Source organism: Gadus macrocephalus, chromosome 17, assembly GCF_031168955.1.
Source record: "Gadus macrocephalus chromosome 17, ASM3116895v1".
In the NCBI taxonomy this organism is placed as follows: domain Eukaryota; kingdom Metazoa; phylum Chordata; class Actinopteri; order Gadiformes; family Gadidae; genus Gadus; species Gadus macrocephalus.
This window is the reverse complement of record NC_082398.1, coordinates 9,208,289-9,234,475: the sequence shown is the minus strand read 5'-3', so window position 1 is coordinate 9,234,475 and position 26,187 is coordinate 9,208,289. Positions and strand designations below refer to the sequence as shown.

Genomic DNA, 26,187 nt, shown 5'->3' with positions numbered 1-26,187 from the left:
CACGTCGCAAAGTCCCGACGCAGGTGCCATGTTGTGAAGTGATGTTTGAGGAAATCCAATCCGGCGAAATTCACTAAGTGGGATCAAAAAACACAATCGGGGTGACAATGGAGGTAAGACGGAGAGTAGATAGCTTATCACCCGATCTGCGTATTTGATCACCTACTGACCAGCATAACCTTTGATTGTCACCAACACAATGATGGGTCGACACCGACCATCTGATTCTTTCATGATCTCCTCCACACGTATACAATGATTTACTTTTCAGCTGTTTATCAAACCCCCTCTTATCAATGACATAATCAATCAATCATGAATAACTCCCCCTCCCCCCGATTCATGGCCCATGTATTCATTGAACAGTTTGTGGTACTAGAGAGGAACTTTGTTGGTTCATTAGATATAGAAGCTACATAGCTAAACTCACACATTTTTATTTAACTAAATCAAGAATGACAGTTTCTTTGGCCAACCTTTAAAATCAACCCACCCTCTTTCTACGCTTTATATTCCAAATCCTGAACCTTGATGCGATCGATAGCTCTGGATCCACTGAGTAGCCTGGGCCACTGAGCAGGCTGCTCAGTGGATCCAGAGCCAAGGATCACGGATCAGGCACCAGGAACGGAGAGAAAATCGGGGACGTGTTTATTTTCTGGAGTCGTATAGCAGTCTTCCAGGCCCGGAATCCCCCGCTCACCTCCGCGGTGGTTGGTCTCCTCTCCGGCTCAGCAGTGTGGGGGTGTCGTGGTGGTTGTCCCTGCGGGCGGTAGCAGACCCCGACCCGGACGGATCCAGGCGGGGTTGTAAACTAGTACCGCAGCCTTGCGTCAAACACACGCCGACTAAACCCCCTAGTAGGACAGTCAGCACTTACGATAGCCACGTTAGCTCCACAGCAAGCCGACTCGGTGGTTATTTTTGGGTGTTGTCGGCGGTATGTGTTCATGTGCCTAGTGGCACGCAAGCCACAGCATCCGTGCCGTAAACCTTGTCCACTGTTCAGGGTGGGCTTTGCAGAGAGGAGGGTTCTTGCTGTCAGGGCATTGTTTTGGTGGTGTGTCACAAGTGGAGACTATTAACACATTGCGCCCCGTGGCTTCGAAGATATTTCACATGAAGGCCGACTCACTATGGACCTCAATTTTTATTCGGATTTGACGGACGAGACGGGACAGCATGTCGATACGGAGTTTCTGGACCCGCAGGCTTTCAATGGATTTGACTCTGTCGGCAAGGTGACCCGCCGTGCATAAGAAGGAAGATTCAAAGTTGACCATTTTGGCAGACCTTATCTTCACTCATCTTCACTTATCATTTGTGCTCCGTGATGTGTACAAATTAAGGCTTTCCTTCAATGCATGGCTGCATTTAGCTCCATAACTTACAGTATTTACATAGCCTACTGACAGTTATGCAAACGCAAAAAAAACCGATTGTTGATGCACTTTACTATGCTGAGCCTGTGAATAAACTGGTTCCGAGATGTGTACTTGGCTTGTTTGAATACTGCAAGCTGCTGGTTCTGAATTTGATTCATCAAATATGTGCGGACGTTTCTTTGCGTGTTGTCGCATGTAGTCATGCCTTTTAAACCCCTCAAAAATCTATTACTGTATTTGCCGATAACTTAAAAATGTAAAAACATACCACACAAACAGCTGCAGTATTTAGATATGGTCCTCAAATCTTAAGCTGCCTCTTCTGAAGACTCAAGAACAGTCATCAGAGCCCAGTGTTTATCTTTTTAAGTTATTAAAGCTAAAATGCCACTTGCTAAAACGCATGCTAATTCTGTGTTGTTGAAATGGTTGTCTTGATGTTTCAGTTCCCTGGAGCCAGCAACAGCTACCTCACCATGTCGGGCTCCAGCCACCCCTTCCTCTCCTCCTCAGAGGTGCGTCTCTCTGTCCTCTGCTTGGCATTACAAAGTCAAAGTCAGCTTTATTGTGAATAACAATAAAGTTTCTCATATCCCTCGATGAACAGATAAAGTACACAGGCCCAACAGATAATACATTTCCTAACACTTAAAGTATACATTGAAGTGCACAACAAATTAAATTTAAGAGTCTACTATGTTTGAAGTAGCAGCATGAGTTGTGGTAGTGCAAAAAAGGCAGTCAGTAATGGCAGCAAAAGTCCAGTCAGTAAAATAGCCGTGGTTGTGGGTTTGAGTCCCACCCGGTCAAGCCATGAATACGCTCAAAGTATATACTACTTCCACTTCTCAATTCTCTGTCTCTCTCTCTCTCTGTCTCTCTGTCTCTGTCTCTCTCTCTCTCTCTCTCTCCACCCAGACGTTCCACACCCCCAGTCTGGGCGATGAGGAGTTTGAGATCCCCTCCATCCCCCTCGAGCCCGACTCTGCCCTCTCCTCCTCCCACCACGGGGTCTCCCACTTCGGGGACCCCTCTCCCGACGACGGGGTGGTCGTCCCCGGCAACGCGGTGGTGGGCGGCGACGACCCCTCCTTCGCCTCCACCTACGTCAACACCCCCTCCCAGGGTCTGGAGCACCTGAGTTTGGGGGGGATCAGCCAGCCAGGGGGGGGCGCCCTGCTGGGGTCTTCTCTGGGCATGGTGAGGAACCGTCCGTCAATCAAACTTTATTGATAATAGAGATTGTATACGATACAGTAAAGTGAAGTAAACAAGAACAAGAAATATCGATAATATGAAATTGAAATTACAAACATAAATAAATATATGTGAATACTAATAATATCAGTGAATACAAAGATACATTTGAGACAAAAAGAAAAGTGAACACAGTTGTGAAAAGGAAAGGATCCTGAGAAATAACACTCAGTGGGATGGCAGACTGATTACTAGCAGTTACATTTAGTGTGTCAACATGAAGAGAAACTGAAAGCCAGTTACATAACCCAACTCAATTCTCTTTTTGAAGGACCTGGGCCATCCCATTGGCTCCCAGTTCAGCAGCGCCTCTCCAATGACCATCGACGTTCCCCTCGGCGACATGGGCCAAGCCCTGCTGGCCACCAATCAGCTCACCACCATTGACCAATCAGAGCTCAGCGCTCAGCTGGGGCTGGGCCTGGTGGGCGGGGCCATGTTGGAGGAGTGTCAGTCCCCCGACAACCGCCTGTCTCCGGCGGCGTCGCCCACCAGCTCGCTACAGGACGACGACATGGACGATTTCAGCCGGGTTAGTCAGCCATTTTGGATGATGTCCATATCCATGATAATATGGACCTGTTACGTAAACTTCGTAATGTGTCTGTTGAATATTAAAGTTCTTGCCCACATAAAAGATGTAAATATATTATTAAAAGTTATAAAGGTTAGACTAAAACACCATGTCCATGTTCCGTTCTTCTTGTCGCGTGCAGAGTGTCCTGGTGGACTCCCCGGTCTCCCTCTCCGGCTCCCAGGGGGTCATCTCCCTGGACCCCTCCGTGCCTGACTCCCCCTTCCCCTCCTCGTCCTTCTCCAGCGCCACCTCCTCCAGCGCCTTGGCCCCGGCCCGGGGCCGCAGGACAGCAGGAGGAGGAGGAGGAGGAGGAGGAGTGGGTAAGAAGGGGAGGAAGAAGAAGGACCCCAATGAGCCGGTGAAGCCGGTGTCGGCCTACGCGCTGTTCTTCAGGGACACGCAGGCTGCCATCAAGGGCCAGAACCCCAACGCCGCCTTCGGAGAGGTGTCCCGGATCGTGGCGTCCATGTGGGACAGCCTGGGGGAGGAGCAGAAGCAGGTGGGCGGAGCTAGGGCTCAAGATGGCCGACACGTCGCTAGCACGTTTCTGTCAAGTTTTGTTTTATTAGTGTATTTGTTGTAGACGATTGGAGGTAATAACAAATAAAGGTTTTCTCCTGTGTGGTATTCATATTCACGTTGGTTTCATGGTATTAAATCCATTTTTGATGCTAAAATAACCCAAATATCCAATTGTCAGAACATTGTCATTTACAATACTTTTTCTTGTTAAGTTAACAAAACAACTTGACCAACATCTTGAACTTAAGCTAGGAACTCTATAGAAAGTTGAGCTCTAGATTTCACAACCTGAGCTGCACCAGAATATTATGAAACCTCTTTAGGACAGGTGTGTTCTGACTAAGCCCCCCCCCCCCATCTCACCTGTCCAGGTGTACAAGAGGAAGAACGATGCAGCCAAGCGAGAGTACCTGAGAGCCCTTGGAGCTTACCGGGCCGGACATGTCTCCCAGGTAACACACACGCATGCACACACACACGCACACGCACACACACACAGCCAGAAGGTTCATCTCTCTTAATGATCTGGATTCACTATGAGTCCTTTTCTGCTGAAATGACTCAATTTAACTCCCTGTTCTCCCCCCCCAGGCTCCAATCGAGGTACTGGACGACTCCTCCCCCTCTCCTCCCCCCATCACCCCCTCCTCCTCCTTCTCCTCGTCCCGCCCCAGCAGGGTGCAGCCGTACAACCCCGAGGAGAACACCATCACCAACATCTGCACCTCCAACATCATCCTGGACCTCCCCCAGATGTCCACTCGCTCCCGCACCGGCGTCATCAAGCCTCCGGCCCCCAGCCCCCCCCCTGCTATCACCAAGATCATCATCAAGCGCTCGCCCTCGCCCTCCGGGGGTGTCACGGTGACGGCCATGGCCGCGCCCCCCCGGCAACCGCCTCCGCTGCAGCCCATGCACGGCATAGCCCCGCCCCCGCCCCGCCTCCAGCAGATGGTCCACAGCCAGGCCCCGCCCCCTCTGCAGGCTAAGCCTCAGGGTGCGCCCGCCACCGGGGGGAGCATGGCTCCGCCCCCTCCCCTGCAGATCAAGATCGTCCCGGCGAAGCTGCAGGTCGGGGGAGTCGTCACGACGACGACGACGTTGTCGGGGGCGACCGACTTACTGGGAGATGTGGGGGAGATGGAGCAGTCTGCCGCCGCTGCCATGGTGATGGGCGGGGAGGAGGCGGAGGGAGAGGTAGGACCGGAGGTCCTTCTGTACCGCAGACCTGGAGAGGATATTTACCTAATAGATCATCATTTTATCATAGTATACTCATTCACGTTCTCATATCAAAGTATAATGTTCTCGTATCTAAGTATACTATTATCCAATCAAAGTATACTTGGTCTCATATCATAGTAAACTATACTCCAATCAAAGTATACTTATTTTCATATCAAAGTATATAATACTTCAAAGTATACTTGTTCTCATATTAAAGTATACTATACTCCAATCACAGTATACTTTTTTATCATGTCAAAGTATACTATACACCAAGGAATACTTGTTCCCATATCAAAGTATACTATACTCCAATCAAAGTATATAATACTCCAATCAGAGTATACTTGTTCTCATATCAGAGTATTCTATACTCCAATCAAAATATACTTTTTTATCATATCAAAGTATACTGTACTCCAATCAAAGAATACTTGTTCCCATATCAAAGTATACCATACTCCAATCAAAGTGTACTGTTCTCACATAAAGGTTATTCGTTCTCATCTCAAAGTACAAAGTTTCAACTCAAAGTTCTGTTATCATAACAATCACACTGTCAGTTCCTCGTTCATTCCCTTATTTGAGTAGTATTCTAACATTGCTTCAGATAACTTCTCATTTCCTCCTTTGGTTAAACGTGTCCCTTAAGACCTTTTGACTTTGTAGCTAAGGAAAGTTGTCACTGATAGTTCCTCATGTCTGTCTGTAGCACTCGTTCCTGATTGGCGGAGTGCCTTATGTTGTCACTGATAGTTCATCATGTACGTATGTAACACTCCTTCCTGACTGACGGACTGCCTTATGTTTTCCCGCCAGATGGAGGTGGAGGTGAGTGTGACCCCAGGGTCAAGGGTCGCGCCGGCCGCCAGCACCAGTGTGTGCGTGCGCGCAGGGTGTGCTAACCCAGCGGTGGAGAGCCAGGACTGGGACAAAGAGTACTGCAGCAATGAGTGTGTAGCAACGCACTGCAGGTACGCACAAACATGCACACACACACACATCTCTCCCGCATTCAAAAAGGAGCTGAAAACGATAGTACACTACTACAATACAAACAACACTGTTGATATTGTTGTTTTATTGTAGTCGGAAGTTATTACATCTTTTTTGTCTTTACATTTGTTGAACATGGCAGTTGAAAACCACAAACTTTCTTTGGCTGCTGAATGCTCAATGCTTGCTGGGTAATGTAGTCCAAAAGTTCAGTGCCTTCACAAAGATCTTAAGTATGAACACATTGTGTGTGTGCGTGTATGTGTGTGTTCCTCCCTCTACAGAGATGTTTTCATGGCATGGTGTGCCATCCGAGGGCAGAACTCCACGACGGTGACATAGTAGGAAAATTAAACACTTATTTACAACCAAAGGAGCAATGATGGACACTTTATGAATGACCGGTCTACAAACCAGGTTGCATTGTTTTTTATAATATGCTCACTGACCACTACAGGTTTTTTTTTAATACTGACATGGGGACCGTTTCAGCAATAGGGAGGCTTTCCTCTTTTCACCAAGGGCCCGATCTGGTTCTTCTTCAACATTATTATGATTAGAATAACAACATCTGGTTGCTTGATTATTCTAAAATGTTTGGTCAAGAAGGCTCAAGATGGTGGGCTTGAACTTCTTTTATGAAACTTCAGATCACATGATTGAAACCTTCTTCTCACATACATTTTTTATTTTCTTTATTTAAGAATGGCCTGATAATGATTTGTGTATACAACGTGACCTTGGTCGATTGGTAGCTCATAGAATAAACGAATGGGTGAGTGAGTTAATTGATTTCTAAAGGTGGAAAAAATATATTGATAAGTAAAAGATGAGAACAACACAATAAATGGAGTGGACACGATCGGTCTTCAGTCCAGTCGCCTGACCAAGAAAATCAAAGAAGAAAGATGTTGGATACGTTGCATTTTATATCATGAACAGTCTAAATAATATTTTATATTGATATGTTATTTTTAATGAGTGGTTGATGGGCGACTTTCATGATTTTTGTGGCTTTAATGGATGCTAGTTACAATTTGGAAGTATTGATCGGGTCAAATTCTGAAGGTGATTTATGTTAAATCATTGATTGATAATTCAAAAGTTTTGGTACCCATAGCGATGTATGAGTATGTCTTAATAATTCGGAATTGAATGCTTCAATTTTAAGTCAGTTTGGATATAAGTGTCTGCTAAATGACTAGACCTACATGTAAAGCAGCTGGGGCAAACACATTTTAAAATAAATAAAATACAAAATGTTAATGAATAATAACATGGACAATATTATTCACACTGTGATAAAAATGCTGTGTTTTAATTCATACCTATAGATGTCCCTTGAAGTTGCAATGGCATTTTTAAATTATACTTTGATTTGTAGATTTTCTTTATTGGATACCTACCAAATCCAACCGTTTTCTGCCCATTTTATCTTAATAAGGATCTGTATGGTTTGAGGAGAATATCTTGGGGATAAATGATTTATGACTATGAGGTCTAAATAAGACGTAAAGATAAACATTTGTTAACGGCTATGTTTTAATGGTGAAATAAAAGATTTATGTTTTGATATACATCTAGCAAGAGTCATTCATTGAATACTTTTTATAGTTCTGTTGAAACTGTGGCCTGTTGTCGGTTAGAGGGCGCGTCATCTACTTCATTCGTCGCAAGTTTGACGCGTAGACCCACCGTGTTTCGAACAGATGACGATGGCGGGAAAGTGTACAGTGGCGGGAAAATGCAGCATGGTCAACAAGATAGGCGGCGCTGTTGTGCGCCCTTATGCAACAAAAACATAAAATCATCACATGGGCATAACAAGAAGAAAGCGCAATACAGTGCAAATGCATTTTCACATCTCCATAAACCACAATGTTCCGAATCAACCAATGCAAAGCATGTAAGGCGTTCAAACATAAATTATCCTACAGCTAAAAAAATATATACATGCACCGTTTCATAAGAAAAAGCATTGCCACGGATTGATGCAGATACGCGGGCTGATATGTAGAGCGAGGACGGAAAGGGGGAGGGATAGAGAGAATGAGGGGCACACAGACGAATTGATTATACCCGATTGCTGTGTGTGTACAACGGCGTGGAGGTGGAGACAAGTGTACTATCAATGCACTTGGAATAAAAATACCATCTTTCATCCAGAGCCGGTTTTAGTAAGAGCCATAACTAACTGGTTATTCATATACTAAATGAGTTGATATCGGCGACCTTTTGGTTATTTGTTGCATAGTAGCGGGGGTGCGGGTCTTTATAAGAGGGGTAAGGGCATCTAGCAGTAGTTGTAGTAGAAGTGAGGCTGGTAGGTCTCGTTGGCGAGGCGTGGACACTGAGACAGAGTTGACACTCGTCCGGCCTCCCACTGCGAAGCCGGGAGCTGGAGTTTGAAGGAGCAGAAGAGCACACTCGCCATGGCGGTAAACTTGGACAAGGACGCATACTACCGCCGGATCAAGCGGCTGTACGGCAACTGGAAGGTATTGTCGGGGAGAGATGGATCATTGTGTGTTGTGGGGCTTTTAATCACAACGTTTGATGGTAGTTTGGAGTTCCCGGAGAGAGTGATCTGGAGGTAGCCGTCTGCTAGCACTTTGTGTAGAGCCTGAGCAGGGTTCCCTGCTTGTATCTCCTCCAGTATCACACCTGGAGGCCTGCAGGGAGCTCAACTGCATGGTTTTCACAACACAATGACACGGGTTTGAGCTGGGTCTCAGACGTCGCCGTTAACCATTTTCATAGCGATATGGCCAAACAGCATGCTAGACACCAAGGCTAACATGCTAACATGAGCTAGCTGCCTTCAGCATCTCGCTTTCTCATCCAACTAGCCTGCTAGCGTCCGCTAGCCTTTCAGCCTGTTTATTATATGCTAATAGGCTAGCTAGCGTCGTTAAACCCCCCCAACCCCATTTAGTACATGGTAGAACACAGATGTATATACATGTATACGTTGACGCTAGTCGCACAGCCATGTTACATTTTCTGTAAGTATGATTGTTTTGATGTGATAAGTAGTATAACAGTCCCGCAGTGTTAGCACGATTGCTAATTAGCAATTATACACCATGTTGGCGCCAGCTTTCAATGAATTTCTCGCTGTTTTAATCCGGATTCTGAATAAAACGGTGTGACTGTTGGTGTGGTGGTGATGGTAAAAATATGCGTTAGTGAAACTTCAGGAATAAACCCCAACATCACCTGCTGACAGGTCTACCGGTTCTCTAACTTTATCACTACTGTTCCTGTCTCAGCAGGCCACATCTCGCTATATCTGCTACTATAGCCCCATGGGACATGGATACTACACTGCTTTCTTCAGTTTAATGTAACATCAGCTTTTAAGGAAAGAAGTCGTCGTTTATTTGACAAATCTTTTGTCATCACAGAAAGGTGAAGATGAATTTGGAAAAGTGGATGCTGTGGTGGTCTCTGTCGGGGTCGACGAGGAGGTCGTGTACGCTAAGTCCACGGCTTTACAGGTAATGTTATAGTATGTGAATCTATTGTATCACACGGTGAACTGTTCATTCATTCCCCCCACTATTTACAATTGTTTAAAGAGTGCTGGATTGGATCTTTGCAAGTTTAATCTGTTCTTGAACATCTGTGGACTCCAATGCCTCTCAAATCATCCTTTGTGTGCAACTTTTAGATTCCGAAATTTGTTCATTTTGCATAAATTCATTTGACCATGTCGCGATATTGTTTTTCCCTTATTTATTTTAAGGTTTCCCTTGTTATTTAGTTTGTATTGCAGTTTGGCACTAAAGCTATAAATACAATTATCAACTATTGCATATAAATAAAATGTAATATAACTTGTTTCCCTTTTTAAGCACTTGTTCTAAGCACAGTATTGTGTATAATATACGTGCAGATGACAAAAATACCTAAATATTATTTAGAATTAACCATTTTAAAATGAATTAACCATTTCATTGTGCTTGAACTAGCAAAAAAGTAATACACCATTGTATAGTATTGTTCCTGAGCTAAACTTGCAGCATAAAAGTAGTGATCTTATTTTTTCTGGAAATAATCGAAATTGAATCGAGAACAAATAAATTGCAGCGCATTGATGAATCGATATTATTACCCAGCTCTACTAGCCATGATTAATGTGGTATTTTCTATCACTGCAGACGTGGCTTTTCGGCTACGAGCTGACGGACACCATCATGGTATTCTGCGACACCAAGATCCTCTTCCTTGCCAGTAAGAAGAAGGTGGAGTTCCTCAAGCAGGTGGCAGTAACCAAGGGAAACGAGAACGCCAACGGCGTCCCGCCCATCACGTTGCTCACCCGGGAGAAGGTAACTGTGTTGAAGCGCTTCGAAGGCACTGGTGTTATCAAACTTTGTTGAAGGTGGTTTTGTCGTAGAAACTTTCAAAATTTTTACGTTTTACAAAAAATATATATATTTCTTTAAGAAAGATATCTGATGCACAGATAAACCTACCCAGTGGACACTCCCAGTGTAACCGTTTGACCCAAAATCATGACACAGAGCAACCTCAAACCTTTTATAATATTACAAATGGGTCCGAAATGAATATACCCAGCCAAGGATAATGTTGCTGTACTTGAATGGACCAATGGCTATCTTTTTAAAAACAAAGAACGATAAGCACGATCAGATTATAAACAAACTCAACTGTCACCTTGAACAACAGCAGGCGTGCCTTTTCTGTTATCCTGAATGTTTGCCTTCTCCGTGTTTCAGAACGAGAGCAACAAGGCCAACTTTGACAAGATGATGGAGGCCATCAAGGGAAGCAAGGAGGGCAAGACGGTTGGGGTGTTCAGCAAGGACAAGTTCCCCGGGGAGTACATGAAGAGCTGGAACGACACCATCACTGCCGAGGGCCTGGGGATGGTAGGAGACCCCCTCTACCCTTCACTGGGCTTTGAAAAGTCTAAGGCCCAATCCCATTTCTACCCCTTTCGCCTTCCCCTTTCGCCTTCCCCCTTCAAACAAGGGGAAGGGGTAAGGGGTAGAAATTGGATTGGGCCTAAATCATGCAGGTCCCTCAGAAAATAGGGACCACCCCCCGTCAACCGGTTGGGAGTCAGAGACGGCCTTGGAAAGTCTTGATTGGTCTTGAAATCAAATCTGGCAATTCAAGGCTCTTTGTTACGAAATATAAAAAATATATAATTGTTGCAATAGTTGGGCCTTTGCCGATCTGCTATTTAAATGACATTCTTAGGCTGATGACCCCCCCCCCCCCCCGCCCGCCCGCCACCAATTATTTATTGGGGGCGGCTAAAACTGTCAGTTGATGATTGGATGGATTCAAAATCAAGGAGACAATGGTTGCGTTTCAACCACACAATTGTATAAATCATTCAGATTTGATGAGCTTGCCCCCCATATGCGTACCTGGTGACCCCCTTGGGCCGGGGGTCCCGGTCCGCCTGTTGAGAGATGGCCCTGTGACCCCCCTCCAGGTGGACGTCAGTGCGGTGGTGGCGTACACCATGGCGGTCAAGGAGGACGGAGAGCTGGCGCTGATGAAGAAGGCGGCGACCATCACGAGTGAGGTGTACTCAAAGTTCTTCAAGGAGCGCGTCATGGAGATTGTGGATGCTGACGAGGTGAGGGGGAGGAGCTTGATGGGGAGGGAGGAATCTGCTTGGTTGAAGGGTCAATGGGTGGGTTGAGCGGTGGCTAGGTACCAGTTTGCAATAGATTTATTTCCTTTTGTTTTGATTCTAGCTTCATTGCTTAGGATGTTGGAAAACATTGACAGTATTTTTTATTTATTTTTAATGAGCTTATGTTCGAAAAACTTTCCCGGGTAACATGATTGGAAGATAAGCTGAGAGAATGCAGTTACCTCGGTTTCTGAGTTAATGACACGAGTCTTGGTAAAGCTGACTGTAGTCTACCGCTCCGGCCACTAGAGGCAGCCAATGGGAGAACCCACATAGTGCAGGTTTAATACAACCCGTTGGGTCGCTTTGGTTACAGAAAGTGCGGCACAGCAAGCTGGCGGAGTCGGTGGAAAAGGCCATCGAGGAGAAGAAGTTCCTGGGCGGAGCGGACCCCTCAACGGTGGAGATGTGTTACCCCCCCATCATCCAGAGCGGGGGAAACTACAGCCTCAAGTTCAGCGTCGTCAGGTAAGACGCGAGAGGAGATGTGCTTCGTTCATCTCGGGTGGGAAATGTGTGTGTGTCGCAGCAGAACGATGCATTAGACGCATGCTGTTTTTTTTCAATCGCTTGTGAAACCAGCCGTACATTTTTCAGAAGCACTCGCTTCGACCAAATCGTGCATTTGAAGTGTATCTGAATCTGCTTGTAGATTCATGTACTTTTGTGGTTGGTCAACACACTATAACGTTTTGGTATAGCCTAGATAATCTATTGGTTAGTCCGACTCCATAGTTGCGGTAGGGCTGGGCGATAAACCGATTTTATCGATTAATTCGAGTGTGTAGCTCACGTCGACTTGTTCAAATGAAAATCGGTTTTCTCTTCAACATCCGCAAACGCTTCCCTCTCAGCTCCCGTAGTTTGGAATGGGCTCAGCCCTCCCCCCGCACAGAGCGCGCATTTACCAAAGTGATACACAAACATGGCAGTGAGTTTGACAAGTTGTATACCACAATTTATTCATATATGTATAATCTATTTTGAGGTAAACATAATTCATTTGAAATATATCTGTGTGGTTTAATAATTCGTCGATCTGTTGGTAATTCGTCGATCTTTTGGTAATGCCTCGGGGCTCCAGTAGGGGGATCGCACTCCTCTTCCTCATTCTATACAGACGAGTGAAGGAAAGAGCTGCGTGCGTGTGTTTTTCCTCATTCTTCTCCCGTTACTATTCCCTTTCTTAAGGTAATTATTACCGTTTGCAAAACACTGTATATTTATGACCAGTGTTGAAAGTTTGAATGTCATGTTGGCACTTTATCAGAAGTCCTCTTATCATTAGAAATATTTTATGTTTACAGAAATATTTTATATTTTATATATTTTACATTTTATGTTATGTTACAGGTTACACTGTTTACAATGGCAGGGCCTGCCATAATGCTTTTTTATGCAAATCGATTTAAATCGGAAATCGGATTTCTTATGGAAAAATCGGGGATTTTTATTTTAGGCCATATCGCCCAGCCCTAAGTTGCGGTAGTGTTTTTAGCTGTTTGCTTCTGTGTGGTCATGTGGTCTCTAACCCCGCCCTCTCCGTCGCCCCTCCAGTGACAAGAACCACATGCACTTTGGGGCCATCACGTGCGCGATGGGCATCCGCTACAAGTCGTACTGCTCCAACTTGGTCCGTACGCTCATGGTGGACCCCCCGCAGGAAATGCAGGACAATTACAACTTCCTGCTGCAGGTGGAGGAGGAGCTGCTCAAAGAGCTTAAGCACGGTGAGCCCTCTGTGACACGTGTCACTCACTCACTCACACTTATATATATTTGGACTCGATATGCTGTGTCACACTTTTAAAAGGAGACAGGTTAATCTAGGTACTGTGTGTGATCCATCACCTACCAAGATCTTCACCCAGAACACACTGCACACACGCTTCACAGCTGAATTACTTAACCCAATAAACGAAAGGTTGGACTAGCAAGCGATGACACTAATCAGACTGTCTCTACGGTGTGTGTCCAGGGTGCAAGATCAGCGACGCATACAACGCGGTCCTGGAGTACGTCAAGAAGGAGAAGCCAGACCTAGTCTCAAAGCTCACTAAGAACTTCGGGTAACACGTCAGCACACTGTCACACACACCCGACACTTATTAATAGGGGTGGGAAAAATAATCTATTCTTCGATGCATCGTGATTCTGTGTAGAACGATTCCGTTTCAATTCAGATAAGTTAATAATCGGAATAAAAAGAAATAAATATATATTTTTAAATTATTTTTTTCATTTTGTTCGCCTCCTGCCACATTCTGTTCGACAGAGGGATAATTTGAGTAGTTTAAAATTATTACATTTATCTTCAATGTGTATTGGCCAATCTGATTGGTCTGGACGCGATTCAGCCTACGCCTAGCATGCACGCAAACTCGCAGCCAGACACGAGACCGACGAACAAATTCGTATTCTTATAAATGACAATTGATAATCGTTTTAGAATCGAATCGTTGACCTCAGAATCAAATCGTGAGGTGCCAAAAGATTCCCACCCCAACTTATTAACGCCTTCACCAGTGTGTAAGGTTTACATAACGTGTCCTATATATTTCATATTTCTCTCCCAGGTTTGCCATGGGCATCGAGTTCCGAGAGGGCTCCCTGGTGCTAAACGCCAAGAACCAGTACAAGCTGAAGAAAGGTCCGTTCCCGTGTGTGTGTGTGTGTGTGGGTGTGGTCCTAACGCGGCCTTTACTCGTGATTTGCAACTGTGAGGGGATTGATTTCACCCAAGTGTGCAGGTTTGTTTTCAGCAGGACACGTGTCCTTTTGCTTTATGTTTAGGCATGGTGCTGAGCATCAGTCTGGGCCTGGCCGACCTCGTCAACAAGGAGGGCAAGAAGGAGGAGCAGAAGAAGTACGCCCTCTTCGTCGGAGACAGCGTTCAGATCAACGAGGCAAGTTACAAACACTCGCCACTAGAGGGAGTAAGACCCACTGGGAAGTCTGGCTGGAGTGCTTATCTTGCCGTCCGCTGTGACATTGATTAACCAATTTCAAGCCAATTACTGTAGCTGCTCATTAGTATCATCACAAGTGGGTGTGTGCCCCCAACAATGTACGATTTATGGCTCCGCTGACCGGTTGGTTCAGTCCACTGGGTAAGCTGGTGGGCTTCTCGTCAAACTACATCCTACATCCAAGTGGTTGCTCTCACTTTGCTTGCTATTGAAATGGCTTATACTGACATCACGGCCACACACCTGTTCTCAAACACGGGGGCGGGCTTTTTCCAACCCAAGCGTGGTGTCTGATGTTTGCTGGGAGTGCTAAGATGTTCTGCCGACCCTGACAGGAGGAGGCAGCCACGGTGCTCACGCCGGTCAAGAAGAAGATCAAGAACGTGGGGATCTTCCTCAAGGTGAGTCTGTGGTTCAGTTCAGCTGGACGTACGAGCTTTAAAGGGCCTTGTACTGAAAGGGCAACGTGTCACTTCACTTGTCCTCGATACTCCGTGACTGAGCTGTGTTTGAGCTGCAAGATGATCCCTGTGTTATGTTTGTTGTGCCTAGAACGACGATGAGGAAGATGACGAGGAAGACGCTGACGATGCGGAGGAGCTGCTGGGCAAGGGGGCTCGCAGCGCCGCCCTGCTGGCAGACAGAACCAGGGTACTCCTTTTTTAATTTAAAATTTTACAAAGATTGACTAGCATAACTATTTCTCGAGTTTCTTCACAAAAGATCAGTTGGACTACTCCAACCTAGACCACTGAGTATTTTTTAGAAAGGGTTTTAGAATTTATTTTTCAAATATATACAGGTCCTTCTCAAAAAATTAGCATATTGTGATAAAGTTCATTCTTTTCCATAATGTAATGATAAAAATTAAACTTTCATATATTTTAGATTCATTGCACACCAACTGAAATATTTCAGGCCTTTTATTGTTTTAATACTGATGATTTTGGCATACAGCTCATGAAAACCCAAAATTCCTATCTCAAAAAATTAGCATATCATGAAAAGGTTCTCTAAACGAGCTATTAACCTAATCATCTGAATCAACGAATTAACTCTAAACACCTGCAAAAGATTCCTGAGGCTTTTAAAAACTCCCAGCCTGGTTCATTACTCAAAACCGCAATCATGGGTAAGACTGCCGACCTGACTGCTGTCCAGAAGGCCATCATTGACACCCTCAAGCAAGAGGGTAAGACACAGAAAGAAATTTCTGAACGAATAGGCTGTTCCCAGAGTGCCGTATCAAGGCACCTCAGTGGGAAGTCTGTGGGAAGGAAAAAGTGTGGCAGAAAACGCTGCACGACGAGAAGAGGTGACCGGACCCTGAGGAAGATTGTGGAGAAGGGCCGATTCCAGACCTTGGGGGACCTGCGGAAGCAGTGGACTGAGTCTGGAGTAGAAACATCCAGAGCCACCGTGCACAGGCGTGTGCAGGAAATGGGCTACAGGTGCCGCATTCCCCAGGTCAAGCCACTTTTGAACCAGAAACAGCGGCAGAAGCGCCTGACCTGGGCTACAGAGAAGCAGCACTGGACTGTTGCTCAGTGGTCCAAAGTACTTTTTTCGGATGAAAGCAAATTTTGCATGTCATTCGGAAATCAAGGTGCCAGAGTCTGGAGGAAGACTGGGGAGAAGGAAATGCCAAAATGCCTGAAGTCCAGTGTCAAGTACCCACAGTCAGTGATGGTCTGGGGTGCCATGTCAGCTGCTGGTGTTGGTCCACTGTGTTTTATCAAGGGCAGGGTCAATGCAGCTAGCTACCAGGAGATTTTGGAGCACTTCATGCTTCCATCTGCTGAAAAGCTTTATGGAGATGAAGATTTCATTTTTCAGCACGACCTGGCACCTGCTCACAGTGCCAAAACCACTGGTAAATGATTTACTGACCATGGTATTACTGTGCTCAATTGGCCTGCCAACTCTCCTGACCTGAACCCCATAGAGAATCTGTGGGATATTGTGAAGAGAAAGTTGAGAGACGCAAGACCCAACACTCTGGATGAGCTTAAGGCCGCTATCGAAGCATCCTGGGCCTCCATAAGACCTCAGCAGTGCCACAGGCTGATTGCCTCCATGCCACGCCGCATTGAAGCAGTCATTTCTGCAAAAGGATTCCCGACCAAGTATTGAGTGCATAACTGAACATAATTATTTGAAGGTTGGCTTTTTTTGTATTAAAAACACTTTTCTTTTATTGGTCGGATGAAATATGCCAATTTTTTGAGATAGGAATTTTGGGTTTTCATGAGATGTATGCCAAAATCATCAGTATTAAAACAATAAAAGACCTGAAATATTTCAGTTGGTGTGCAATTAATCTAAAATATATGAAAGTTTAATTTTTATCATTACATTATGGAAAATAATGAACTTTATCACAATATGCTAATTTTTTGAGAAGGACCTGTATATATAATTGCTTTTTGATTGGTGTGTTCAAAGCTGCTTAAGATAGAAAACCTTTGGTGTCAAGTGTGTGTGTGGTCCATAGCTGACTATTCATTGGCGGTGTGGTGATGACTCTCTTCCTATTGGTTTAGAATGAGATGACGGCAGAAGAAAAAAGGCGTGCTCATCAAAAGGAACTGGCCAATCAGGTGAACGAGGTGGCCAAGCGTCGTCTGACGGAACAGAAGGGAGAGCAGCAGATTCAGAAGTGAGTTGCATGCTAGGAACCGGAGTCCGGCGCGGGACTTTGCATATTTTTTAGAATGTAAAAATTTGCCTGGTTTAGCCTTAATTTTCTATTCAAATCAGCAGTGTACCATGTTGGCCCACTAGTGTCATTGGCATGTTGTAACAAACCCCATGAAGTGAACAAATTGACCTCCATTCAAATGTCATTTTTGTCTTCCATGACTGAAGCGATTTGTAACGTAAGACCAGTGTAGAGGAAGAAAAACTTGTCACTCTTGTAAAAGAAGTTATGAGGGAGTAGTGATCAAGTAGCTATCCTCCCTTATTGCGCCAATCAGAAACTGTCGTTGCTCTGAGGGATTTAGTTTCACTTCATGCTGCCGCACGACGCTCATTATCGGACCATTAATTACCCGTCTCTGGGAACGAGGGAGCAATTACTGTCTGGTAATTAAGATTGCATTAATTTACTCTAGTCATCTAACACGCACTGATTTTTAAATAAATTGCAACTCTTTTATTTTATTACATGTCACCAGTCACCACATCACCTGTAATTGCCTAATAAGATTGTAATCACCTGTAACGACAATATGTAACGTTGACCCCTTCCCGTGCCCCCCCTCTCCTACCTGACCTCGCCCAGGGCCCGCAAATCCAACATATCGTACAAGAACGGCTCCCAGATGCCTCGAGAAAAGGACATCCGAGACATGAAGATCTTTATCGACAAGAAGTACGAGACGGTGGTCATGCCCGTCTTCGGCATCGCTACGCCCTTCCATATCGCCACCATCAAGGTACGGCCGCCTGGGTTGAGTCTGCATCACATGCGCGATACAAGCTCACAAGAACAAATATGATATTATCGGTCAAATATTTACTCCATTACAGCAACGACTTGCGTTACGTGGACTGTTTAAGTACTGAAGTGCACATAAATGGTCGTCATTTTATTAAATAGTTTAAACTAGTTTCTCCTCGGCTGCTCTGTGTAATGCCACGGCGCGCCTGGCCTCAAGCCTCAACGGTGTGCAGCCTCTACCCCTACCGGGTCCCTCGGCAGGCTCCAGAGTGGGGTATCGAACCCGTGTCCCTACTGTCTCCTCAGAACATCAGTATGTCGGTGGAGGGGGACTACACCTACCTGAGGATCAACTTCTACGTCCCCGGCAGCTCCCTGGGGCGCCACGAGGGCAACATCTTCCCCAACCCGGACGCCACCTTCGTCAAAGAAATGTACGTCCTGACAGGAAGCGGCCCCTGTCGCCACACATCGTCCGTCAAGGATGATCGATGGCTTTCGGCTTCCAAATTTCAATTTCAACACAAAATACGTGAAGACAATGTTTCCATATTCAAACTTGTATCCAAATCTAAAAAATCAGAACCAAAAATGTTGAAATCATGGAATAACTAAAAAATCCGAACTAGACATCCAAAGGTCCCCATGATCCTCCAGCGTGTTCTGACCTCCTCCCCCGTCCTCCAGCACGTACCGGGCGTCCAACCTGAAGGCGCCGGGCGACCCCTCGGTGCCCTCCACCAACCTGCAGAACGCCTTCCGCATCATCAAGGAGGTGCAGAAGCGCTACAAGATGCGGGAGGCGGAGGAGAAGGAGAAGGAGGGCATCGTGAAGCAGGACATCCTGTCCGTCAACCTGAACCGCAGCAACCCCAAGCTCAAGGACCTGTACATCCGGCCCAACATCGCCCAGAAGAGGATGCAGGGCTCCCTGGAGGCCCATACCAACGGTGAGGGGGGGGGGGGGGGGGGGGGGGGGGGGGTTGGCTGGATGGCTGGAAGGAGGCAAAGCATTGGATCTGTAATGGAGGAAGAGGGCAGTGGATGAGATGGGGGGTGGGGGGGGGGGTTCAGCAAACTGTAGGACTGGGGGAAAGCAGCGTTAACAAGAGGAGAGTTATTTTAAGAACTGTCGGACTGAATTGAAGAACGGAGGCAAATTCGGGTCGTATTTTGTGTCTGGCGATGGTTTTGTTTTCGGTGGATCTTGCTAAACGGTCATGTCTCCCGTGTGTCTAGGCTTCCGCTTCACGTCTGTTCGAGGCGACAAGGTGGACATCCTCTACAACAACATCAAGCACTCCATCTTCCAGCCCTGCGACGGGGAGATGATAATAGTGCTGCACTTCCACCTCAAGGTGTGTGTCAAACCAACCTTGACAAACGATCATAGGACCTGTCCTAACTACCGTCAACCCAAAGATTCTGTGTCCGGCTCCTCCTCGTTGCCTCAAAATATGCACTCAGGCCTTCACACACGGCACTCACCGTTCCAAATCAGGAGGGGAGATGAGCGCTTGTGAAGTACATTTGTCTTGTTGAGGATCTACCACGGCTGGCTGAATACCTCATCTAAAGCTCTGGCTCATCGCTAGGTTTTCCAAATCAGTGAAAAGTCAAATGATGGTACATATCTTTCCAGGCCTTACTTGGAGCTGGTGGAGACCACTACTGCAGAAATGCGTATTTAAAAGTGCTGTCAAGCGATTACAATATTTAATGTCACAGCTAACTCGTGATTAATCGCAAATGTTTTTTCTATGCTAAATATCCCTTGATTTCTTTGTCCCATTAATTGTTCTCATTTTAATGCTCTTATCAACATGGAGAAGTGCATCGGCTTGCCTTGTGCAAATGTTTTTTTATTGAAAACAACATTGGCATATACTGATCAAAACAGGACGATACAAAAAAAAGCCTATAGTGCAATTAAACGTTGAACATACAAACATACTGCCTTGAACATAGCAGTCAGGCTACTGCTTCTTTCTTTTGAGCCCAAAAAAAAAAAGAATTGCGTTCATCGCCCGATTAAAAAAAATTAACGCCGCTAAAATTGGTTTGCGCTATCGCCGTTAATAACGCGTTTGACTGACAGCACTAGTATTTAATAAAGCGTATGGTTTGAGGAGATTTCACAGCGGTTCATTTAACAATCGCCCCCGCAATCTAAAATGAGTGCCCGACTGAACCCTCCTGATGGCGCCTCCAGAACCTCCCGTCCTTCCCTCCCTCTCACTGGTCTCTGCTTCCGTCCTCTCCCCGACCAGAACGCCATCATGTTCGGTAAGAAGCGCCACACGGACGTGCAGTTCTACACAGAGGTGGGCGAGATCACCACCGACCTGGGCAAGCACCAGCACATGCACGACCGCGACGACCTCTACGCCGAGCAGATGGAGCGCGAGATGCGCCACAAGCTCAAGTCGGCCTTCAAGAACTTCATCGAGAAGGTGGAGACGCTCACCAAGGAGGAGCTGGAGTTCGAGGTCCCCTTCAGAGACTTGGGGTGAGTCCTTTGGCCCCCCAGGCTTGCACTCCTCTGTCCCGCCGAATGAAGCTGATGGCAGTTGGAACTGAAACCTAATGGTTTTATTCTTGTAAAATAGGTCACAAATTTGATCTTTGGCTGCTTGTGTATTCAATCTTTTGAAATACAAGTCCCAATCGTTGCAGTGTTTGTGTACTATATGATATTTTTTATTTTATGGGCAAATGCCTAGTATTTTACAATTGCATTTTATCAACTTTTCAGGCCACTGAAAATTTTCTGCCTCAGCTTTAAGCAGTTGGCAAAACATTTTATTTTGCAAATGGCATTAAAAAAAAACCTTGTTCCCTTTTCAGCTTCCAGGGCGCCCCCTACAGGAGCACCTGCTTACTACAGCCCACCTCCAGCTCCCTGGTCAACACCACTGAATGGGTAGGTGACCGCCCCGGGTTCCTCATTCACATCCCCATTACAATGAAGGGTCAGTCAGGCGGTTTGGTGGCGTGGGTTTTGGTTTCCAAGCCTAAAGCTTCTGGGTTTGGATCCCAGATGTCTGTTGTCATTCTAGAGCGAGATTATCCTACATAATGGTGAGGAGGCATAGATATCCATTCGTCGATTTAAAGTCGACTAAAAGCATTTAATCCAGACTATTAGTTGACGAGTCATAAAAAAAATCCTATTTGAGAAATGTCTTAGCCGTTGACATTTTAATTGCCACACTTTAGTAATTTTATATTATGGATGCAAAAAACCGCCCCAAATACATGTTGGTTGGGGTTACATGGGGTTATTTCGAGACGTTTCTGGTCTGTAGGTGTAGTGTATCATATTTGGAGTGTATCCTGCTCAATACCCCCCCCCCCCCCCCCCCCCCCCCTCTCCGGCAGCCCCCCTTCGTGGTGACCCTGGACGAGGTGGAGCTGGTCCACTTTGAGCGGGTGCAGTTCCACCTGAAGAACTTTGACGTGGTCATCGTCTACAAGGACTACAACAAGAAGGTGACCATGATCAACGCTGTGCCCGTCAACTCCCTCGACCCCATCAAGGAGTGGCTCAAGTAAGACGCCAGCGCACGCGTGCACGCACCCTGCTGCTCGGCACGTTCAGCGCGGTCACAAGCATGGCACTCTCACAAGCATGGCTGTTTATGTTTTTGGCTTGAACAAAACATGCAAACTAAATCCATGTTTTTCCACCTTTTAGTACCCAAGGGTAGTGCACGGGGTACATGCGACTTTATCCTTAAAATAGCCGATATTGATTTGATATATTTTTTGTAAAGGTAGAATTACGGCCCAAGTGTCAATATTTTATTTTTCCTTGGTGTTTTGCGTTAATTAGTGTATGCTAATTAAACACACTGGGTGCAGAAGCAGCGTCGCTGACTTTCCACTATTTCCCACACACTTATTGCAGTACTTATGTATCAATTGGGCACTGGAGCTCTTTGCTCCGACACGGCATGTTTATCCATCGATTTGTTCACCGTTGGCGTACGAGGTGGTCCATGAAAGGCCTACATGACCGATGAGGGGTGCACCTCAGGCCAAACGTTGGGGAACCGCTGAACTAGAGGATTTACACGGCAATGCAATGGTCTGATCAAATGAGGCGAGGCATCAATGTTTTATCCCCTCGCCAGCTCGTGTGACATCAAGTACACCGAGGGCGTGCAGTCCCTGAACTGGACCAAGATCATGAAGACCATCGTGGACGACCCCGAGGGCTTCTTTGAGCAGGGCGGCTGGTCCTTCCTGGACCCTGAAAGTGAGGTACACGCTGAACCAGCTATTGAAGCCACCGCTATCGAAGCTACCGCTATTGCCAGACTTTGTTATTGAAGTCTACACTTTGACTGCTCTTTGGTTTTTTTATGACAGGAGAGAAGCATGCATATAATTTTAAGTGGGGGTCTTCATAGTTTTGTGTGGATGGGTGGAAGTCTGAATCTTTTTATTATCCCCTCCCCACAGGGTAGCGGTGGGGAGGAGGACTCTGAGTCAGAGATGGAGGACGAGACGTTCAACCCCTCGGCCGACGAAGAGGAGGAGGAAGGGGAGGACAGCGACGAAGACTACGACTCTGAGACGGAGGACTCTGGTACGCAAGCGCACGTCTTCCCCCCCCCTCACAGTGGATTTCCTCTGGTGTAGAGTTTCAGTGAAAAATACATGGACAATCATGTTTGGATCCCGTTTTCAACATGTGCCTCCATTCACCTCTGCATGGTGTCTCGGTCTCGGTCTCTCCCCCAGAATACAGCGGTGCCTCGATGGGCAGTGAAGAAGAGAGTGGGAAGGACTGGGACGAGCTGGAAGAAGAGGCCAGGAAAGGTACGCATCTCCCACCCCCCCTCCCCCCTCCTCCCAGCATACTGAGGCTTTGAATCTGCTGAATTGAATCTAATCCCCTCTCCTTATGTCACCCTTCATCTGTCTCTTCCGCTCCGTCTGGCTCCTGTCTTTTTCTTCCTCTTTTCGATTTCTCCCTATGTTGCTGTTTCTCCCACCCCATGAACTTCTCCCTCTCCCCCCTCTGTCTGTCTCTCTCTTTCCCCCCCTCTGTCTGTCTCTCTCTTTCCCCCCTCTGTCTGTCTCTCTCTTTCCCCCCCTCTGTCTGTCTCTCTCTTTCCCCCCCTCTGTCTGTCTCTCTCTTTCCCCCCTCTGTCTGTCTCTCTCTTTCCCCCCCTCTGTCTGTCTCTCTTTCCCCCTCTGTCTGTCTCTCTCTTTCCCCCCCTCTGTCTGTCTCTCTCTTTCCCCCCTCTGTCTGTCTCTCTCTTTCCCCCTCTGTCTGTCTCTCTTTCCTCCCTCTGTGTCTCTCTCTGTCTCTCTCTCTCTCTCCCCCCTGTGTGTCTCTCTCCCCTCTGTGTTTGTGTGTCTGTCTCTCTCCCCCCTCTGTGTGTGTCTCTCCCCTCTGTGTGTGTCTCTCCCCTCTGTGTGTGTCTCTCCCCTCTGTGTGTCTCTCCCCTCTGTGTGTCTCTCTCCCCTCTGTGTGTCTCTCTCCCCCCCGTGTGTCTCTCTCCCCCCGTGTGTCTCTCTCCCCCCGTGTGTCTCTCTCCCCCCCGTGTGTCTCTCTCCCCCCCGTGTGTCTCTCTCCCCCCCGTGTGTCTCTCTCCCCCCGTGTGTCTCTCTCCCCCCGTGTGTCTCTCTCCCCCCCGTGTGTCTCTCTCCCCCCCGTGTGTCTCTCTCCCCCCCGTGTGTCTCTCCCCCCCCTGTGTGTCTCTCTCCTCCCCCTGTCTCTCTCCCCCCCCCTGTCTCTCTCTCCCCCCCCTGTCTCTCTCTCCCCCCCCCTGTCTCTCTCCCCCCCCTGTCTCTCTCCCCCCCCCTGTCTCTCTCCCCCCCCCTGTCTCTCTCTCCCCCCCCCGTCTCTCTCTCCCCCCCCCGTCTCTCTCTCCCCCCCCTGTCTCTCTCTCCCCCCTGTGTTTGTGTGTCTCTCAGCTGACCGAGAGAGTCACTATGAGGAGGCGGAGGACACGACCAAGGGCAAGAGGAAGATCCGCCCCCCGCCCCCCCCACCCAGCAAGAAGAAGCGGCGGCACTGAACACACACACACACACAAAACAATGCTCATCACACAAACACACACCCAAAACAATGGTCACGCCCACAAACGGCCCCACCCCGTTCAGCCGTTCGAACCGTGCTACACACACATGCATACAGACACACACAGGGGATGTGTACATAGAGGTAGATGCAGGTCGTGTTGTGTTGCTCAAATGGTATCGTGTTAAAGTACCAGCAGGCAATGACACACAAACGTTCGTTTTTTTTGTTGTCATTTTTCTCCCTCTCCAGTTCCGTGCGTCAGGGTCGCGTGTGTCAGGGTCGCGTGTGTCTGAATGCGTGCGTGTGTCGTCGTGGGGTTGTGTTCACGGTCCTTCTCGCGGTCCTTCTCGACCTCGTGGAAGACATGCTGAGAAGTCCTCTGCCAACTTTTTTTATATGAGAGTGACAGCCCAAACCCTCAACACCCCACCTACTCCGCCTTTCCCCCTATCTCCACCCTCAAATCTGTTGTCAAGGTTGACATTTTTTTGTTTTTTTTTTATCCGTCTGGGGGGGGAAAATAAATAATAAAAATATTGCTTTTCTTCTATAGGGACAGAAACAAATCATTTTTTCTGCAATGTCAGGTTCTTTTTTTTTTTTAATAAATATATATATATTGTTTGTACATTCTTTCATACAAACATACACACACACAAAACACCCATCTTCCTCTCCTTTTTTCCAATTTGACTAGGTAGGTTGTTTTACTTGTTAATTCTTAAAATCCTGTTTTTGTTTTTGTAATAAAATTAAAAGGAAATGTAGCCTATGCCTTGTCCCGCGGCTCTCTGTTAAACCATTGGTGTGCTTCATTTGTACCTTATTCGAACTACTGATGATGAGTTTGTCACACGTTCAGACTTATTGTTGGCACTTTTTTTAAATATTTATTTATTGAATGAGTCTTGAATCTGCTTCTACTGGCCGTTCCGGATAATCAAAGTCATTTGGATCTTAGTTCGGGATCCACAGCTGTTGAGTAAGTTTCTTGCTGCTTGTTGCGTAGTAACATTTACGGTTGACAGTTATGATTGTGTCGGGTCCACTTCTGCGTTAGTGGTCGACCACATAACATAAGGTACCGTTAAGATATGGCTTTCTCAAATAGGCTATGCTGCTCCTACATTTCATTAACCCTGTTAGACTATTCGGAGAACAGCAGAGCATGACAACAGGTTTGCCACCGGAGCCTACTGCCATCCTAAAGCCCAGTTCAGACCAAAGATTCACCTTGCAACGCCTTGCAACTCCTTGCAACGACCCGTTCACACCGCCCCTGCGACGTTCTAAAACCGTCTCGTTGCAAGCCGTTGCAAGGTGAATCTTGGGTCTGAACTGGGCTTAACATGTTCCCCCGAACACGGCAGTTTAAGAACATGTATTTTACACTCGTTCTTAAAGGTCCCATGACGTGCCACCAGGTGTGGGTTGATTAGCCCAGTGGACTTTAACAAACATTGCTCATCTATCCGTCACACATCTAGGTGGACACGTCCAACCGTGATGTCATAAGGGACAGATTTCCAAAACGGCTTGTAACGGCTAATCGGCACACCTGGTGGCACGTCATGGGACCTTTAAAGAAACGCAGCTTTAACGCGTTGACAAAGTTCTAATGTAAGATTTCAAGAGACTCCACTAAGATGTCTTGATGTAGGGGACCGTCTGTCCGGTTCCTCACAGGTGAGTCCCAGGTTAACACAATGATGGGGGAGGGGGACGGACGGACGTCCTCTTTCACTGACTAGAGCTTAGTTAGTCCATCGTATGCGTGTTAACATTAAAAACATGTATTGATGCGCATGTGACTGTCAGCTGTGCGTTGCCAAACACTAATTGTAATGTTTGACAGATGACGTTGCTACATAGATTGTGACATCGCCTGCCAGCACTGACCAATCATTATAACAATCAAATATATGTTTGAACGGTAGGCTATGCTTTGATGTCAGGCTTTAGTTAAAGGTATATTTAACGAGGACACCAAGCATTTAAAATGGGTACTTCGGATACTCCAAATTCACAATATTCAACGTGGTCCTTGCTGCAGAGACAAATGGGTGGAGCTTGAAGCTCAGCTCCA

The 26,187-nt window shown here is 46.6% G+C and overlaps 3 protein-coding genes across 4 annotated transcripts in view; all 3 read left to right on the top strand.

Annotated features, from left to right (window-relative positions):
• Positions 1-42, top strand: part of LOC132445768 (solute carrier family 12 member 6) — a 14,531-nt gene extending 14,489 nt beyond the window's left edge. The window contains exon 15 of the mRNA XM_060035894.1: positions 13-42. Coding sequence (XP_059891877.1) covers positions 13-42 — 30 coding nt within the window. The remainder of the gene's footprint in view (positions 1-12) is intronic.
• Positions 1-7,541, top strand: tox4b (TOX high mobility group box family member 4 b). 2 transcript variants are annotated; one of them, XM_060076977.1, is made up of 9 exons: positions 1-113; positions 1,832-1,900; positions 2,304-2,585; positions 2,914-3,174; positions 3,359-3,718; positions 4,113-4,193; positions 4,333-4,938; positions 5,788-5,942; positions 6,249-7,541. In XM_060076977.1, the coding sequence occupies exons 1-9, from the start codon at positions 108-110 to the stop codon at positions 6,304-6,306; spliced, it is 1,878 nt and encodes a 625-aa protein (XP_059932960.1). In that variant the 5' UTR covers positions 1-107; the 3' UTR covers positions 6,307-7,541. The 2 variants fall into 2 exon arrangements, with proteins under 2 accessions (XP_059932960.1, XP_059932959.1); XM_060076976.1 differs by lacking the exon at positions 1-113 and adding an exon at positions 141-1,241.
• Positions 7,542-7,964: 423 nt separating this feature from the next.
• Positions 7,965-24,873, top strand: supt16h (SPT16 homolog, facilitates chromatin remodeling subunit). Its single transcript, XM_060076990.1, has 24 exons — positions 7,965-8,462; positions 9,372-9,464; positions 10,128-10,298; positions 10,710-10,862; positions 11,438-11,584; positions 11,961-12,112; positions 13,202-13,374; positions 13,623-13,713; positions 14,221-14,294; positions 14,438-14,550; positions 14,949-15,014; positions 15,166-15,264; positions 17,157-17,272; positions 17,900-18,053; positions 18,365-18,492; positions 18,746-19,008; positions 19,298-19,416; positions 20,329-20,567; positions 20,906-20,981; positions 21,440-21,609; positions 22,195-22,324; positions 22,526-22,652; positions 22,808-22,885; positions 23,990-24,873. The coding sequence occupies exons 1-24, from the start codon at positions 8,397-8,399 to the stop codon at positions 24,091-24,093; spliced, it is 3,102 nt and encodes a 1,033-aa protein (XP_059932973.1). The 5' UTR covers positions 7,965-8,396; the 3' UTR covers positions 24,094-24,873.
• The last annotated feature ends 1,314 nt before the right edge of the window (positions 24,874-26,187 follow it).